The sequence below is a fragment of the Rhineura floridana genome, chromosome 20 (genome assembly GCF_030035675.1).
Source record: "Rhineura floridana isolate rRhiFlo1 chromosome 20, rRhiFlo1.hap2, whole genome shotgun sequence".
In the NCBI taxonomy this organism is placed as follows: Eukaryota; Metazoa; Chordata; class Lepidosauria; order Squamata; family Rhineuridae; genus Rhineura; species Rhineura floridana.
This window is the reverse complement of record NC_084499.1, coordinates 3,737,716-3,755,373: the sequence shown is the minus strand read 5'-3', so window position 1 is coordinate 3,755,373 and position 17,658 is coordinate 3,737,716. Positions and strand designations below refer to the sequence as shown.

General features: G+C 46.4%; 1 protein-coding gene across 1 annotated transcript; it reads left to right on the top strand.

The window, feature by feature from the left end:
• Positions 1-1,061: 1,061 nt before the first annotated feature.
• On the top strand, positions 1,062-16,181 carry LOC133373970 (uncharacterized). Its single transcript, XM_061604468.1, has 4 exons — positions 1,062-1,082; positions 3,034-3,161; positions 13,455-13,629; positions 15,348-16,181. Exons 1-4 carry the CDS (start codon positions 1,062-1,064, stop codon positions 15,732-15,734), a joined length of 711 nt encoding a protein of 236 aa, XP_061460452.1. The 3' UTR covers positions 15,735-16,181.
• The last annotated feature ends 1,477 nt before the right edge of the window (positions 16,182-17,658 follow it).

Here is a 17,658-nt window from a genome sequence, read left to right as displayed (position 1 = left end):
TTTAGAATTCTGACAGTTGGTTCTTACTGAGCATGCTCCGTGCTATCATTGGGTCCCAGCCAAAATTTATTAAATTAATTAAAAATCAGCCAGGCATTTTTTAAACTTTTAAACTGCAGCAGATGAAGGTCAGAGTATGGGGCAACGTCAGTATTAGGATTACAGGTACTCTGTGAACATGGCTGATTTTTAATGAATTTCAACAGATTATGAGAACAGAGAAAAAAGTCTAAAAGGGCTCTGAGGTTTTTCTCTTTTTACACTTTGAACTGTCTATTCTCTGACTGTTTTGTGTATCGCCATGAAAATTGACAGGATTGTTAAGCAAGCGTTTCTGAGTTCAGGACTATAAGTTATGGAAGCTTTTGTTTTGAAATGAGCTTATGGGAAGCATCAGAATGGCATGGGGGGTATTTTCAATTTAACATTGCGGAATGTGAAAAATCCCCACTGGCTATAGTATACAGCCACTCTCATGGCTCTATAATTTAATGTTTTAAGGTACCACAAGACTATTGATTTTGCTGCAAGAGACTAGAATGCAGGAAGAGACCTGCAGATGGATCAGGCCAGTGGCCAGTAGTGTAGTAGCAAATTCAGAAGTGCAGGGTCCCTTCATGACAGTCACAGCCACGCCCCTCCCTCTTTTTTTGCTATGGGGTTGAGAATGAGATCCTTGTTAATGCCTTCTCCCACAACAACAGATGTCCTTAGGAGCCAAGCAGCATGAAAAAGAAGAGTGTTAGCTACTGAGAAGAGTCTTCTCAGTGGCTCACCTCCTTTCACTGATAGGATTCAATCAGCAGGAAAGGACACCGAAGCATTTTGGAAGACTCTTCTCAGTAGCTAACACTCCACTTTCATGCGGATTGGCTCATAGGATGCTGGAGACATCGGGACCCTGCTCCCAAAAACGTAAAGGATCTAAGCCCCCCTGAGACCCTGAATGACTATACCACTGCCAGTGGCCCATCTAGTCCAGGGTCCTGTTCTCACAGGAGTCAACCAGATGTCTATGGGGAAGCCTGAAAGCAGGACCTGAGCAACTGGCACTTGGTAGCATGACTCACCTGACAGCAGAGGTAGTGCATAGCCATCCATAGCCATCCATAGCCATCCATAGCCATAGCCTTCATGAATTTGTCAGATCCTCTTTTAAAGTTGCCCAAGCTGGTAGTTACTAGTACCTCTTGCGGTAACAAATTTAACTATGCGCTGTGTGAAGAAATTCTTTTGACTGCCTTCAGTCTCTCAGCTTCACTGGGTGACCCCAAGTGCTGGTACTGTGGGGGGGGGGGAGACGTCTATCTACTTGCTCCACACCCTGCATAATTTTATACATCTTTACCATGTCTCCTCCCATGCTCACCTTTTTTCCTAAACTAAAAAGGCCTGAATGTTGTAACCAGCGGCGGCTGGCAGCTCCATGTCAGTGGGGCGGTGGAATCCGCTCCAGGTTTTAGTCCAAACTTTCAAGGAGCTGTCCAAGGTGCTTCCGTTTTATAGTTTGGATGAAAATGTGGAGCGGATTCCACTGCCCCACTGACATGGAGCCACCACTGCATGTGACCTTTCCTAAAGGGCTGCTGTGCCAGCTCCTTTTCCAACTCCAGAAACCTTTTGGAGGTGCAGAGGCCACTATTCTGAGGTGTATTCACACTGTAGATTTGTATAATAGTGTAAAGATATTGGGTGTTTTATTTTCAGTCTCTTTCTTAATGATCCCTAGCGTGGCATTCCCCTTTTTTCACAGCTGCCACACACTGGGTTGTGTTCAGCCAAGTCCTGCTCAGAGTAGACCCATTGAAATGAATGAACCTAAGTTAGGGATGTCTATTAATTTCAACGGGTCTGCTATGAGCATAACCACCTGCTGGATTGACATCTTCATTGAGCTATCCACTACGACCACAAGGTGTGATGAGTGATCAACAGCCTAGAAAAAGAGACTTCAAAGTAGCTTAGAGCATTTCTGGGTTAGCCTGTTGTTTCCTCTTTTTAAAAGAAAACCTTGTTTTACTGGCTCTTGAGACAGACAGGAAGTTTAAACATGCAAATGTTATTTGCTAAAAATCTCAGAAACCATGCAAGCATCTGTGGCTCCTAGGAACTGAACCCCCGAATAATGATTTGGGAGGATGAAATACTTTCTGGCCCAGGGGCCACAAAAGGTTGCAGGCAGTAGTGTGGTGGGAAATTCAGAAGTGCAGCATCCCTTTATGTTAGTCACAGCTATGCCCCCTCCCCCCCTTTTTTTTTGCTGCTGGGTTGAGCACAAGATCCTTGTTCATGCCTTCTCTCACAACATCCCTAGGACCCAATCAGCACAAAAGGGGACCGTGTCAGCGACTGAAAAGTCTTCTCAGTGGCTGACTGACCTCCTTTCACTCTGATTGGCTCCAGTCCTCAGGAAAGGATGAGGAAATGTTTTAGAAGACTCTTCTCAGTGGCTAACACGTTCCCCTTTCTTGTTGATTGGCTTGCTGGATGCTGGAGCCATTGGGACTCTGCTCCCCCAGAAAGTAAGGGGACTCCAGAGACCCCCGGAAGGTTACTCATGTGGGAATGTGTCCCTCAGGCTGAAAAAGTTTCCCCTCTCCTGCCTTAGACCAACCATAGAATCACAGAATTGTAGAGTTGGAAGGGGCTTGTAAGGCCATCAAGCCCAACCCACCGCTCAACGCAGGAATCCAAATTAAAACCTAACAGGAAACTCTCCTGCAGCTTTGGGAATAAAATGCAAGCCTCTGCTCGTTTCCTGGCTGATTCTCTCCCTCTCTCTCTCTCTCTTTTTTTTAAATGGAAGAAATCAAAGCAGGGATGGGCAGATGAGCCAACTAGCATGACAATGTTGCTTCTTCTGGCAGAGGATGGACGAGAAATTAGAATAGCTTTGAAATACTGGTTTATGGGAGGGGGGAAGGGCTCCTCCTCCCTCCCAGGTGCTTTTGCAGTGAAAGGGGCTGCAAGATCAAAAAGCATCCCCTGCTTTGGAGAGTGTTGTTGAACCTTCTGGCCTCATCATCCTGCTAGCGGGGGCTTTTGGAGGAGCGTCTGCTCGTGCGGAAAACTTTGGCTCCAAGCACAGGCCACAAGACAGCATCATTAGTGCCTGAGGAGGGGTTGATTCCACGTTTGGTCCACCCTGAGGAGGTGCCCAGGTATGTCGTCTGCTGGTGCCCCGGATGAGGCTGAAATCCTATGGGAAACTGGAAGATTATTTCAAATTAACAGATCAACCTTTGCCAAGCTGGTGCCCTCCAGATGTTTGGCGAATGCTGATGCAGACTGTGAAACTGGCGCATGGGTGGGATTTTGGAGGGTGCGGAAGTGTGATGAGCGCAAGTCTTTTACACCTGTCCCAACCACATGAGATGGTGCCATCTAGTGGTAGCCTCTGAAAGCACCACACTTAACGGCCTGTCTCTAATAAAAGGCGGCGTGCCATTTCTGCTTTAAGATGCAATGTCTTTGGTTTATGGAGTTGGAAAAGACAGTACATTGTCCTGCTGGACTGCTACTAGTAGTCTGGGATCACTGTTCATAAACTGTGCAGTTCTGCTACGGGGACAAGTGAGAAAGAGTGATGGGTGCAAAATGCTGAATCTGTTGCTCTGAATCAAGGATGCAGGGAACTTGTGGCCTTCCAGATGTTGGTGGGCTTACAGCATTCCTGGCTATTTGCCATGCTGGCTTGGGATGATCAGAGCTGGGAATCCAAGAGCATTTGCAGGGCCACAGCTTGCCCAGCTATGCTCCATATCCTGCTTTTGGCCGTGATGCAAAGCTGCAGGTTAAGCGGGCGCATAACATGACCAGACGGGAATGAAAATCAAGGGTGCAACTTTGACTTAATGAATTGGTTAAGAACATAAGAAAAGTTCTGCAGGATCAGACCAAAGGCCCATTTTCTGATCCTCATTTGCCAAGCTTGCTTTCTGCCTGCTCATCCTATACATTTATAAGCAGCTTATTCCTACAAAAGTTATTTTTGGTATGTGGAATTGTTTTTAAACATTTGCATGGTTTTTATACATGGAATCCATTTTAGTTGAAGGACTCTTCTCCCAGGGAGGGGAAAGGAGAAAGAAGGACAACAAGTGTGCTTTTATGAATAGTGACAATCATCTACCTTATTTTACTTTGTGTATTTTATTGCTGGTTTAGGGGACCAGCTGTTGCTCAGTGGTACAGCACCTGCTCTGCTTGTAGAAGGCCCCAGAACCAGTCGCTGGTATCACCACGCAGGGCTGGGAGAGTCTCCCTGCCTGAAACCCTGGAGAGTTGCTGACAGTCAGTGTTGTACACAACGGTGGGGACGAGAGACAGGGCATTTTCAGTGGCGGCCCCTAGGCTCTGGAACTCCCTTCCCAGGGAGGTAAGAATGGTTTCCTCCTTGCAGTCCTTCCGTCAGCAGGTGAAGACCTTTTTATTCCGACAGGCTTTTAGAACTGATGGTTCTTAAGGACGAAGCTTGCAGAGGGTGCTGTGTTGTTTTTACGGTTTAATTGAGTTTGATTCATTTTAACTGTATGTTTAAATGGTTTTAATATTGCAAATAGTCTGATTTTTAAGGTAGTTTGTATGTTTGTAACTATATGTATTTATCTTATCTGGAAGCCGCCTTGAGTTCCAGTTTTGGAAAAAGGGTGGGATAAAAATAAATATATAATAACAACAATAACAATATACACACCATGAGGCAGTTTTCTATGAGCCACAGCTCAGTGCTAGATCACATGTTTGCATGCAAAAGATCCTAGTTTCAATCCGCAATGACATCTGGGCTGGAGTCAGTGTAGGCAATGCGGAGCTGGATGAGCCAACGGTCTGCCTCACTATAAGGCAGTCTCCTAAGTTCTCTTCTCCCCTGTGTTTATTCTGCTTTATAGCTGGGACGGAGGGAGGTGCGGAAGGGGGCTTCTCCGTGGTGGCTCCCCATTTCTGGAACACTCTCCCCAGGGAGGCATGCTTGGGGCCATCACTATCTGTTTTTAGGTAAAAATGCCAGGCCTTTGGAGTTTAATTCTCTGGATATTTTTTCGTCAGGTGGGGATGAGTTGGATTTTGCTTTTTATGCATTTTGTGAGTATTTTAGGTTGTTTTTAGACTTGTTTTTATTTCTCTCTTTAATTTGTAAGTTGCTTTGCATTATTATTATTATTATTGCCTTAATATCCCATGCAAGTAAAGTAATGCTCAAGATTCTACAACAAAGGCACTTACCATATATGGAGCGAGAAATGCCAGACGTCCAAGCTGGATTTAGAAAGGGAAGAGGCACCAGAGATCATATTGCAAACATACACTGGATAATGGAATGGAGCAAGGAATTTCAGAAGAAAATCACCCTGTGCTTTATAGATTACACCACAGCCTTTGATTGTGTAGATCATGAAAAACTATGGAATGCTTTAAAAGAAATGGGGGTGCCACAGCATCTGATTGTCCTGATGCTCAACCTATACTCTGGACAAGAGGCTACTGTAAGGACAGAATATGGAGAAACCGATTGGTTCCCCATCGGAAAGGGTGTGAGACGGTTGTATTTTGTCACCCTATTTGTTTAATCTATACACAGAACATATCATACGGAAAGTGGGATTGGACCAAGATGAAGGAGGTGTGAAAACTGGAGGGAAAAACATCAATTTAAGATATGCAGACGATACCATACTCTTAGCAGAAACCAGTCATGATTTGAAACGAATGCTGATGAAAGTTAAAGAGGAAAGCACAAAAGCAGGACTACAGCTGAATGTCAAGAAGACTAAAGTAATGACAACAGAAGATTTATGTAACTTTAAAGTTGACAACAAGGACATTAAAGTTGTCAAGGATTATCAATACCTTGGCATAGTCATTAACCAAAATGGAGAATAGTCAAGAAATCAGAAAAAGGCTAGGACTGGGGAGGGCAGCTATGAGAGAACTAGAAAAGGTCCTCAAATGCAAAGATGTGTCACTGAACACTAAAGTCAGGATCATTCAGACCATGGTATTCCTGATCTCTATGTATGGATATGAAAGTTGGACAGTGAAAAAAGTGGATAAGAGAAAAATCAACTCATTTGAAATGTGGTGTTGGAGGAGAGCTTTGCGCATACCATGGACTGCGAAAAAGACAAATAATTGGGTGTTAGAACAAATTAAACCAGAACTATCCCTAGAAGCTAAAATGATGAAACTGAGGTTATCATACTTTGGACACAAAATGAGAAGACCTGATTCACTAGAAAAGACAGTAATGCTGGGAAAAACAGAAGGGAGTAGAAAAAGAGGAAGGCCAAACATGAGATGGATTGATTCCATCAAGGAAGCCACAGACCTGAACTTACAAGATCTGAACAGGGTGGTTTATAACAGATGCTATTGGAGGTTGCTGATTCATAGGGTCACCATAAGTCGTAATTGACTTGAAGGCACATAACAACAACAACCTGCTTTGAGTTCATTTTTGGAAAATCACTACTACTACTACTAATGGTAGCAACCTTGAGCACCATCTGGTGGAAAGGTGGGATACAAATTTAGCCAACAAACCAAATTAATTAATTAGTTAATAGGGACACTTCACAGCAGATCAGAGATAAGAAGAGGCAGCTTCTCTTTTCTTTGCTACTCCATAAGATTAGCAGATGCCAAGTAATGACAGGACCTCTTGTCATTTTTGCACAGTTTGGGGTGACAGATGTGAACTTCTGTGGACTTTTTCACAGAGAGACTGAGTTTTCCTAGAGAGTGCAAAGAGAGTGTATTTCTCCCCCAACTACCCAACCACCCCTGAAAATTTTTGTAAAAGCAGAAGGAGCTGAGGTGGTGGTGTAGAGATTTCCGTCTCTCCCACAACAAGTGTGAACATGCTGACATGCACGCATGCACGCACGCACAGCCCATACAAGAGACTGCATAATTCCATCAACATCACTGCCGAGCACGTCGCAGCCTCAGAAAGAAGCATGCCAGTGCCTTGTGCAATTCCCACAAAGATGTTGCTGTGGGCTGCGATGAAACAGATGGGGGCCCATCCAACGCCAGGAGCTGCAGCCTTGATCAGGGAGCAATGATGACATTTGGCTCCTCTGATCAGCAAAGGCTGCTCTGAGATTGCAATCTAGATGTAACGCTGGCCCTTGGGGGCCCTTGCAAGATTTTTTACTTAAGCCTCTGTGTAATGATTCTTCCCTTTCACCAGAGCTGTTGGGCATTTAAGGGAGCCCTTTAGAATGGCAACTTCCTTTGGAGATGCAAGAATTGAGGACTGCTTGCCCTACACCACACCACACCAATAATCTATTAATTTACAAATGTTACAGGTTGAGCAAGTATGACTGACTGAGTGCACCGGGTAGCTTTCGGGCTATGCCAGTGTTTCGCCGGGCCTTGAAGACCTGGCTCTTCAAACAGGATTTTGGGGTGGGTTAGGTTTTATTATTATTGGTTGAGATTTTAATATTTTAATGTAACTATATGTTTTAATTTTGTACATCACCCAGAGTGGCTGGATTACCAGCCAGATGGGCAACTAATAAATTTAATAAATAAATAAATAAATCTGACATCAGTTTAGACCCTTAACATGTGAACTCTAAACACAGTTCAGTTCAAAATGTTTTCCCCAAAGCTCTCACCATGACTTGCTGAGCTGGAACAAATGAAAACGGATTCACCTTGTGTCTCGGGCAGGTATAACCTCCAGGTACTTTGGTGTGGGGAGGACAGCCTGGTTGGGAGTCCAGAGTCTGTGAGTTCAAATCCCCACTCATGCCTCCTGGGTGTCAAGGGCCAGCTAAAGATCACCCCACAGTGAGTGGCTCAGGGGTTACGTGCCCTGCCACCTGTGCAGCCACGGGCAAGCTGCATAGTCCCAAGAGCCCAGTTGACCCCCAGCTGGCAGTTGAAGACAAGGAAGGGGCTGGCTTGTGCAGCTGTGGCAAACTGAGCAGGCCTTAGGCAGCTGGGGGGACCAGCCTCAGAGGGAGGCAATGGTAAACCTCCTCTGAATACCGCTTACCATGAAATCCCTATGAATACAACAACAAAAAAGATTCATAGGGTCGCCAACAGTCAGAATCGACTTGAAGGCATAACAACTACAAATGTTTGTGGATAGATTGAGATGAAGTGGTTTAAGGTGGTCTTTGCCAGCCTAGTGCCTTCCAGATGTTTTGGACTACAGCTTGTATCAGCATGGCTGTATGACGCTGGGGCTGATGAGAATTCCATCACAGCACTCCAAAACATCTGGCACGGACCAGGGTTTAAGTCCTCTTGTGGTCAGTTCAGTGGAACAGATCAGTTTGCGGAGAAAGAACCAAGGAAAGGCGGAAGGGGGTGTAACTGTTTCTGTGGATTCATAGGAGCACCACTGCCAAGTGGGTCAGTTCCTTTCTCTTCCCCACTTCAAAAGGCGGAGGAGAAATTCAGTCCAGTTTGCACTTTATTCAGTTCTCACTTCCTGAAACAGTAGGAGAACCGAAATGCAGCCATCCTTTGAAATTCGCACGTATCCAAATTTTCCAAGGTGGTTCTCCAAAGTTTACAAAAAAGCAATATGTTGGGGAAAATGTGTACAAAAATGAATGAGTGAAAAAAACATACAAAAATGCATTGTATTTGGACAAATCCCTTGCAAGAATGTGCACATTAGTCAAAATTGCATGGAAAAATGTGTTTTATTAGGAGAAACTCACCCTATAATGCTGAGCAATTTTCATAAGGATTAAAAAAAACCCACAAATTGCTGCAGAAACATGGAAAGCTAAACTTAAGACTGGAGAAATGAGAAACTGAGAGAACCGAAAGTGACAGATCATTTCATCCCTGAGTAGGATTTGCACTGAATACTTATTTAAAATCTTTTAAATTTATATCCCTCCCTCCCAGAAGGAGCCCCAGGCGACCCCCACTGTCCCCCCCTTTTCTTCATTATAAATCTCCAATCATCTCAAGTTGACCAGCACCCACAGAAGCAGGCCACGCTAGCCTCAAAGTGTGGAATCCCTTGGAGAAGGAGGCAGAGCGCAGCGCAGCTTCATGGGAGAGCGTCTTTCCTCTGGATTCCTCGAGGGACCAGAGTAGCTCCAGGGACAACCATCACCAGCCCAAGCCAAAGCTGGTGCCTTGCATTCTGGAAATATGGCAAAAGCATTGATCATATCGATGCAAATGGAAGGAGAGGCTGTAACGCAGGTGGCCTTTGGAGAGTGGCAAGTGACGGCAAGGTGAGGTGGGGAGAGGTGCAGGAGTGGCTTTGTTTTGGGGCAAGTTGCTTTTGCTGTACATGTGTGGCAAGTGCCCCTGGACTGTTTCCATTCCAGCTGGTCACAATACGAAGAATTAGTGCCTGGGTTTTCTTTTTTCCTCTTTCTGCCCTGTTCCCCTTTTCCTCTTGTGTCGTGTCTTTTTGATTGTAAGCCTGCAGGCAGGGACTGCCTTGCTTTTATTGACTGATTGTAATCTGGGAGCATTTTTGGCTGAAGAGCAGGGTACAAATGTGCTAAGCCAAGACATATATAAATGCCCACGCTGCTCCCCTGCTGAATAACAAGTCGTAGCCAGGTTTAAGGGCCAGTTTAGTGTGGTGTAGTGGTTAAGGTGTTGGACTACGACCTGGGTTCGAATCCCCACATAGCCATGAAGCTCACTGGGTGGCCTTGGGCCAGTCACTACCTCTCAGCCTCATGAAAACCCTGTTCATAGGGTCGCCATAAGTCGGAATCTACTTGAAGGCAGTACATTTACATTTTTTAGGGGATGCTACTCCCAGGGGCAGCTGCCCCTGTGTGTGACATGGGAGTACTGTGTAATTTAACCTCCTTTGGACCACAAGCATTAGTAGTTGTGGGTTATTCAGTGATGCAAGGAACATTGCTCTGCCCATGCTCTTCTGGGTGCATGCTTCATTAACACCTATCAGGGTTCACACAAAGAAGCACTTAAAAAAATAAACTAGTTTTAAGACCAGGCAGACTTGACTTTAAACATGCACATACACACTTTAGGTTTTCCTTTTAGATTTTAAGTTTCCCCATGTGTGTCTGGAATCATCTGAGGCCAACATTTATTAAAAATGCTGAAGCTCCACGTATCACCTTGTCTGAAAGCCCTCTGTACATGCTCAGGAGCAGTCCCTTTTATAACCACGTTTATGTGAGGCTCAAATTAAATTTCTGTGCGAAATGCTGGGCGGGATCCTCACACAACTGCAGTCCTCAGAACAAGATAAACCAACCTGTCTGTTGTGACTTGCGATGCCTCTATTCCTCTTCCTCACGCCCCCCCAGGCAAAAGCCTCTCACCGACTCGAGCTGGTTCCTGGGCCTGGAGATGCAGGATGTTCACGTGGTGGTGGGGGCCTCTGTATCCCTGGTGTTGATCTTTGTTTCCATGGGGGTGTATTGGTTGCAGAAGAGACTGAAGCAGACTAAAGGCAAGTTGGGCTGTTGCTCAGGGATTGCTAGGGGGATGTCCATGTGCATGCACGCACATACATGCAAATAAGTAGGAATAAAACAAGAAAACCCTACACAGCCGAGGAATTGGAAGCTTGCTTGAAAATACAAAAACTTATCCAGCGACCACAGAACATTGGCAAAGAAGGAGATGTCCTTCCACCACATGTGACAGAGAATTCCACGTGCCTGGTGCCTCTACAGAAAAGGCCCTGTTGCATGCTGGCCCCCACAAAAAGGGCCTGCCCAGATGATCTTAGACTTCATGCGCGCAGACTCCCGCAGGAAAACGTGGTCCTTTAGGCACCGTGGTCCCAGGCCATATCACTCTTTGAAGCAAAGGTAGCCAACGTGGTGCCCTCCAGATGTTCCTGGATTCAACTCCCATCATGACCATTGGCCATGCTGGCCAAGGCTGATGGGAGTTGGAGTCCAATGACATCTGGAGGGCCACAGGTTAGCCACCCTTGTTTAAGGCGTCAGAGCCTAGGTATCTGCATTGTCTTGTGAAATACTTTCCTTAGCTTTACACACACTGCAGCTTTCCCATTTCAGATGGGGGGAAGGCCCCACTTCTACATAGTGACTCTGCTCTGCCCCCTTTCCAGTGCTAAACTAAGATCTGAATTTCTCCACGTTTTCCCCATCTTCAGCAGGGAAGCAGACAGCGGCAAGGAGACAACCTTCTTCGTGGTGACTCCACGTATGTGGGACACCCACTCCAGAGAGCTCTGCCTTCTCTGCCAAGTGTTAGGCACCAGGTCCAGATCTTGTAGCCTACCCAAGTATTTTTATAGAGTTTTTAGCGACCACTCGCTGCTTCTCTCTGCAGTGAGCTTCTTACTGTTGATACTGCTGATGCTTCAGTTATTTGAATTCCCCTTCTTCCTGAGTTCTGCTTTTCAGTGTTGCTTATTTTAGATGTAAGGTTCCTGCAGTTCTTTTAACCATATCCTTGTTGCTTCTGCTTGAGAACATTTACTTACATTTTAAAGTTTGGGACCACCATACCTCACTGAGCGCATCTCTCGGCAAGGATATAGCTGGTCTTGTCAAGTATCACCCGAGGCCCTTCTGCAAGTGCCCCCTTCCAAGAGAGGCTCAGAGAGTGACAAGAAGGGAGGAGCCTCTTTAGTTGTGGCCCCTCACCTATGGCATGCTCTCCCCAGCAAGGCCTGCCTGGCACTGACACGGACATCTTTTTGGCGCCCGGTTAAGACTTCCCTCTTCACCCAAGCAGTTGGTGGAATCTGAATTTTTGAAATTTGATTGTGAGTTGCCAAGAGGCTCCTCTGTGTTAGGTGACTGGCAAATTTAAGAATAACAATCACCACCACCACAAAAACTACTGGGATTACATTTTATAAACGTAAACTAAATATTTAAGCTGTCGTGTGTGTGTGTGTGTGTGTGTGTGTGTGTGTACAATTTTCTCAAGGACTGAATGGTATTGCCTGGATCTTGTATTGTTTTTCATTCCATATATATGGGTTGCCAGGTCAGAAGCATTCCCAAACCCTGAGATTTCAGGGGTGCATCTAGTGATGTCACTGGCTGCATCCCATTGGGAGGGGGCGAGGAGGAACTTCCTCTTCACCCCACTGATTGAATGCAGCTGGCTCCAAAGCCAGGGGTGTGTGTCAATGGGCCTAAGGGAGATTTGGGCCTATAGTTATGCCCCCGGCAAGCAGAAACCGGAATATGGGGTGCCTTGCCTGGCGACCCAGGGGAGGGCCTTCAAAAACCGGAGTCTCCAAATGAAACCTGCAGACCTGGCAATGCTAATGCATGTGTATATACATCCTAGCAACCTCATTCCTGGCTCGGGGATTCTAAGAAGACAAAAAATCAATGCCATTTTGAAACCAGTGGGTTAAAGTCAGTGCAGCTTGGAAAAATTGTCTACCACCTTGATTCAAAATGGCATCCAACTGTATCCAAACATAGACCAAATCCTGTTCCTTGAACTCAGGAGGGAACTATCATGCAGAATTTGGTTATGATACCGTAAGAAGTGTCAAAATTCATAGCGAACAACAACTTTCCAAAATTTATGGGAAATAGATGGTATCCAACTAAGTTTTAGACTGATAATGTACCTGGATTAGTTGTGCCCATCACTGTCAATGGGTCTACTTTGAGTAGGATGAACAACCCAATCTTGTGTATGACATTTTTATACCGCCTTTCTGTAAACCAATAAAGCAGTGTGCAACAGATAAAAACATTAACAAGATAAAAACCATGGAACCATAACAAATAACGACACTATTTTCTCGACAGCTGTCCAAGAGCCCTTGAAATCCAGGCGAAAGAGAAATTACTTGGTGGAAGAGGACACCGTACATGGGAATCAGTACGGGTCCTGCTGCATGTGGCAGAGATGTGATGCCTCCAGTGGCTTCCCACTTCACCATGTGGGCAATCCAGGCGGAAGAAATCCAAACAGCCCACTGAGATCAACGTGGATTTGTAAGCTGGTCCCCATCCTCTAGGGATGGAAAGATCTGTCAATTTCAGTTCTCTCGTTTTCTCACTTTTCCAATCTTCAATTCAGTTCACATTTCTGCAGCAATCTGCGATTTTTTTTTTTTAAAAAATCCTTATGAAAATTCTCCACCATTTCAGTGTGAATTTCTCCAAATGAACACATTTTTGTGGGCAGTTTTGAGAAAGGGTCACATTTTTGCAAGCAATTTCTCATCACTTTGTGCCTTTTTGCATGTTATTTTCACTCGTGTTCATTTTTATGCAAACTTTCCCCGAACACATGCATTTTTATACATATGGTTCAGTTGGCGAACTGCATCCAAAACTTCGAATAAATACGAGTTTCGAAGGATGGTTGTGTTTCAGTTCTCATATTGTTTCAGAAATTGTGGATTTGATAAATTCTGCTTGAATTGCAAATCGAAATTCTCGCCCATCCTTACCATCCTCCTAAGTGGACCAAAACGGCTACCCCTGTCTTTCCAATAACTATTTCTCTTTGACTGGCAGGGCTTTTCAGGAAGAGCAGGCGGCCAATGCTACTCAATGCAGCCCGCATGAGACATCGCTTACCCTCTGTGCTTCTCATTTGGATCCTCTTGGGGCACCTTGGCATCAGACACCATCACCCCGTGGAGAAGAGCTGGTCGTTCCCTGCGAGCCAAGGGAGCCGGCTGAGGAACGGGTAGGGTGCCTGCGAGGGTCGCCGAGGAAGAGACTGAAAGTGTGACCATGCCTTTTCCGGAACAAATCTTTGTTTAAAATGCAGGGGGCAAGCTTTCAGACCACACAAGTCTCTTTTGCATACTTCTATCATGTCTTGTGCATTTTGCAGAGGTGGATTTCAGCGAGCGCTACCAAGGGGGGACATGACACCCAACACTTGCACAGCTGCCATTGCTGGGGGCCTAATGCCCTGAAGCTTAGCCTGTCCCATCGCTCCTTTTTTCTTAACATATTTTTTTTCTTAATTTGCTACTCCGAGCAGACCCATTGAAATCAATGCACCTAACTTACTCATAGCCATCTCTTTCAATGGGTCTAAGTAGGACTAAAATTGAATACAAAGTGGTAGAGTAGACCCATTGACGTTAATAGACGTGACTAACCTAGGTTCACTAATTTCAGGGGGTCTACGCTGAGTAGGACTTAGCTGAATACAACCCACAAGCCTCTGTTTACACCTGTATGTTGAAGTTGGCACATGAAAATGTTATGTAAATGTGTGTGGTGAACCTGGGCCCTGAGCCTCTTAAGAACCTAGCAACAGTAGTGTAGTGGCAAACGCTGAACAGCAGTGTCCCTTTATGATAGTCACAGCCACGCCCCTTTCTAAGATTAGCCACCCTTTTAAAATTAGAGAATAATCTGGCTGGGTTTGAATACTCCTTTCTGCTTCTCTGTCACTATCACCACTTGACTGTCATTTCTCACTGTCAGAGATGTTGCCTGTATGACTGAATTCAGAGTCTGCGCGATTCTCTCCTGCTGCTACCAAACTGCCTGATGATGTAGATGGGATGCTATCATCAGGATTCACAGTCTCTTCTGCAGTTACAGAATTTTCACTCTCTACAACTTGTCTTGGCCTTTTGAAGTAGGGACTAACAAATGCTTGCTTGCAATTGACACTAATTGGGACCCTTCTCCCATACACTCCCTTTTTGTGCCGAGTGGCTCATAGGACGCTGGAAACATAGGGACCCTGTTGGGACCTGGCTCCCAGAAAAGTAAGGGGGTCTACAACCTTCTCCAAGACCCCAGATGACTGCACCTCGACTAGCAATGTCCTTAATGGGCTGTTACCATGCACAGCAGTTCTGCTTTCAAGTCCCCCACGAAGGAGCTCTGGGCCTGTTTAAAGACCACTGACGGGGGATGCGATAGAGGGCTGTAAGGTAATGCATGACATGGCAGAAGTGGGCAGAGAGACGTTTTTCTCTCCCTCTCACCATACTAGAACCCAATGGGTCACCCAGTGAAGCTCAGGACAGGCCAAAGGAAATCCTCCTTCACATAGCATGTAGTTCACTTATGGAACCCACTGCCACAAGATGTGTGAGATGGCCACTGGCTTCGATGGCTTTGATAGGGCAAATTCTCCAAGTTCTGTCAATGGCTGTGGGGACATGATGGCTAAGCTGAACCTCCGTGCTCAGAGGCAGTCTACCGCTGCATGCCAATTACAGGGGGGGGGGAACAGCTACTCCCTTCCTGCCTTACTTGTGGGCTTTCTGGGGGCATCTTGCTCTCCTCTCTGAGAAGCAGGGATGCTGCTGGACTCAGTCTGATGGCCTGATCCAGCAGCCAGGCTCTCTTTATGTTGTCAAACACCAGGCTGGCAGGGGGAGGCAGGTGGGAGAGACATTCTGCACGTTGTTTGAATGGTTGTCTTCCTTTCAGGCTGGGAAACGGCCCCTCCCAGAGCAACAAGGTGGCCACCAGGCCCTTGAAGGCATCGCCTCCACCCACAACATGGGACGCCCTGGCACATCCTCCTTGATGCCTCACTTCGTCTGCACCACCGCATCTCTCCATGAGCCCAACACACTGCCCGAGAGCGCCACATCGCCAGAGGGAAGTGGGGTTGCGGCGGCTCCGGTTACGACACCCAGCTGCTCTCTTTGGGGTCCTGACGCAGCTCTGCCTGCAGCAGTGGTTGAGATCCACCTTTTCACGTACCCAGCAGCAGAAATCTCCCTGGCCCTGACGCAGAGCGTCCCGGGTTGTCTAGGTGAGAGCTCAGCAGAGGCAGGACTGCAGCCCCAGACACCAGACCTTGGGGAGTAGCGAAACCCTCTGGGTAGAAGGCTCCAGAGAATCCTGGCGGGGAGGGGGCAGAGTTATGAGTACGCCGTCTGTGTGCTCCCCAGGAAAAGACCGGCCTTGCTCCACATCTGACCCTCAGGGCACTTCCAGATTATCAGTTTTCCAATATGAGTTAATTGTACACCAGCACATTCAGGAAGCTCAGCAGAAGTGGATTTGGTGCTCTTGTGCAACACACTCAGTCCCCCTCCCCTGCAACAACCCACTCTGACTGTTTGCAGTAAAGAAAGTGATTGGGAAAGCACTAGAAAGTGAGGGATAACACTTGCTTGAAGTGACATTGTTCAACCTCCCTGCAAAGAAATAAAAACAAACGCTCAATAAACAGCCGGCGTCATATATAAACTCTGTGGAGACTTTGTGCCAGCAAACCACGATGAATGCTCAATAAACAGGCTGTCTGGATGACCCTTCAAGCTCCTTTGTGCGCTGGCTGGTTCAAGGTGACCTTGAGCTGTTTTGATTCCGGTGTTTCCGACATTTTTTCTTCTACAAACATTCAGAGAGCTTCTCTTCCTTTGAATTGGGGATGGGGGGCAACCTTAGAGCATTCCAGACAATGAGGCGCAGCCAGATGTTCCTTCAGCTTTCTAAAGCCTGCTTCTTCCCCTTCGCTTGGCTTGCCACCTCCCTGTCCACACATGCACCCCGGCCTACCTCGGCTGAATGTCTGTTTATTTTCTCCCCTCTTCCCGATAGCTGCTTACGCCTCTCTCTGGTGGCTCTACCTGCAGATGCCTTCAGGCCTGCAGCAGCCCTCTAGACCAGGCCAAGGAAACATTCTCAAGGGCCACATTCCCTAGAAGGCAACCTTCCAAGGGCTACATACCAGAGGTGGATGGAAGCCTAGGCATAAGTGGGTGGGGCCAGAGGCCAAAAGTGGGTGGAGCAATGGATGTGACTCTTGCCTTTGTACAGGAGGCCACGTTCCGGCTGTGGAAGAGCCAGAGGTACCTACCTGTGTGCATCATCCCATATTTATTTTATTATCATTATTTTTACCCCGCCCTTTTCCCAAACATGGAACTCACGGCGGCTTCCAGATAAAAGCACACATATAATTAAAAACATACAAAAGTCTAGATTAAAATCGAATTAAACTATTTACAGTATTAAAACCATTCATACATACAATTAAAATAATTCAAACTCAGTTTAAAATAATACAGTTAGACCATAGCAATGCAGCACCCTTCAAGTCCTGTCCTTAACAGCTTTCAGTTCCAAAGGCTTGTTGAAATAAAAAAGTCTTTGCTAGCCGACAGAAGGACTGCAAGGAGGGGGCCATTCTTGCTTCCCTAGGAAGGGAGTTCCAAAGCCTCGGGGCAGCCACCGAAAAGGCCCTATCTCGCGTACCCACTAGTCGTGCTTGTGAGGATGTAGGTATTGAGAGAAGGGCCTCTCCTGAGGATCTCAGGGCCCGGGCAGGCTCATATAGGGAGATACGGTCTGACAGATAGCCTGGACCTAAGCCATATAGGGCTTTATAGGTCATCACCAGCACTTTGAATTGTGTCCGGAAACAGAGTGGCAACCGGTGGAGCTTTTGTAACAGGGGAGTCGTATGGTCCCTGTAACCAGCCCCAGTTAACATTCTGGCTGCAGCACGTTGCACCAACTGAAGTTTCCGAACAGTCTTCAGAGGCAGCCCCATGTAGAGCGCATTACAGTAATCTAAACAGGATGTAACTAAGGTATGTGTCACCGTGGCCAGATCAGACGGCTCAAGGAACGGGCACAGTTGGCGCACTAATCTTAATTGTGCAAAAGCACTCCTGGCCACCGCAGAAACCTCTCTGCACACCTCTCTGTCCAGGCGAACCAGAGGCTTTCTCACAGTGCAAGGACACACTCCAGCTATGCAAAAGCACTTGAGCAGGGTGTG

Bases quoted from the DNA above. Each gene is read 5' to 3' on its own strand.
- LOC133373970 (XM_061604468.1), top strand. From the start codon at position 1,062: ATGACTCACCTGACAGCAGAG. The intron at 1,083-3,033 runs GTAGTGCATAGC...TCATCCTGCTAG, and splicing joins TGACTCACCTGACAGCAGAG to CGGGGGCTTTTGGAGGAGCG. The intron at 3,162-13,454 runs GTATGTCGTCTG...TTTGACTGGCAG, and splicing joins CACCCTGAGGAGGTGCCCAG to GGCTTTTCAGGAAGAGCAGG.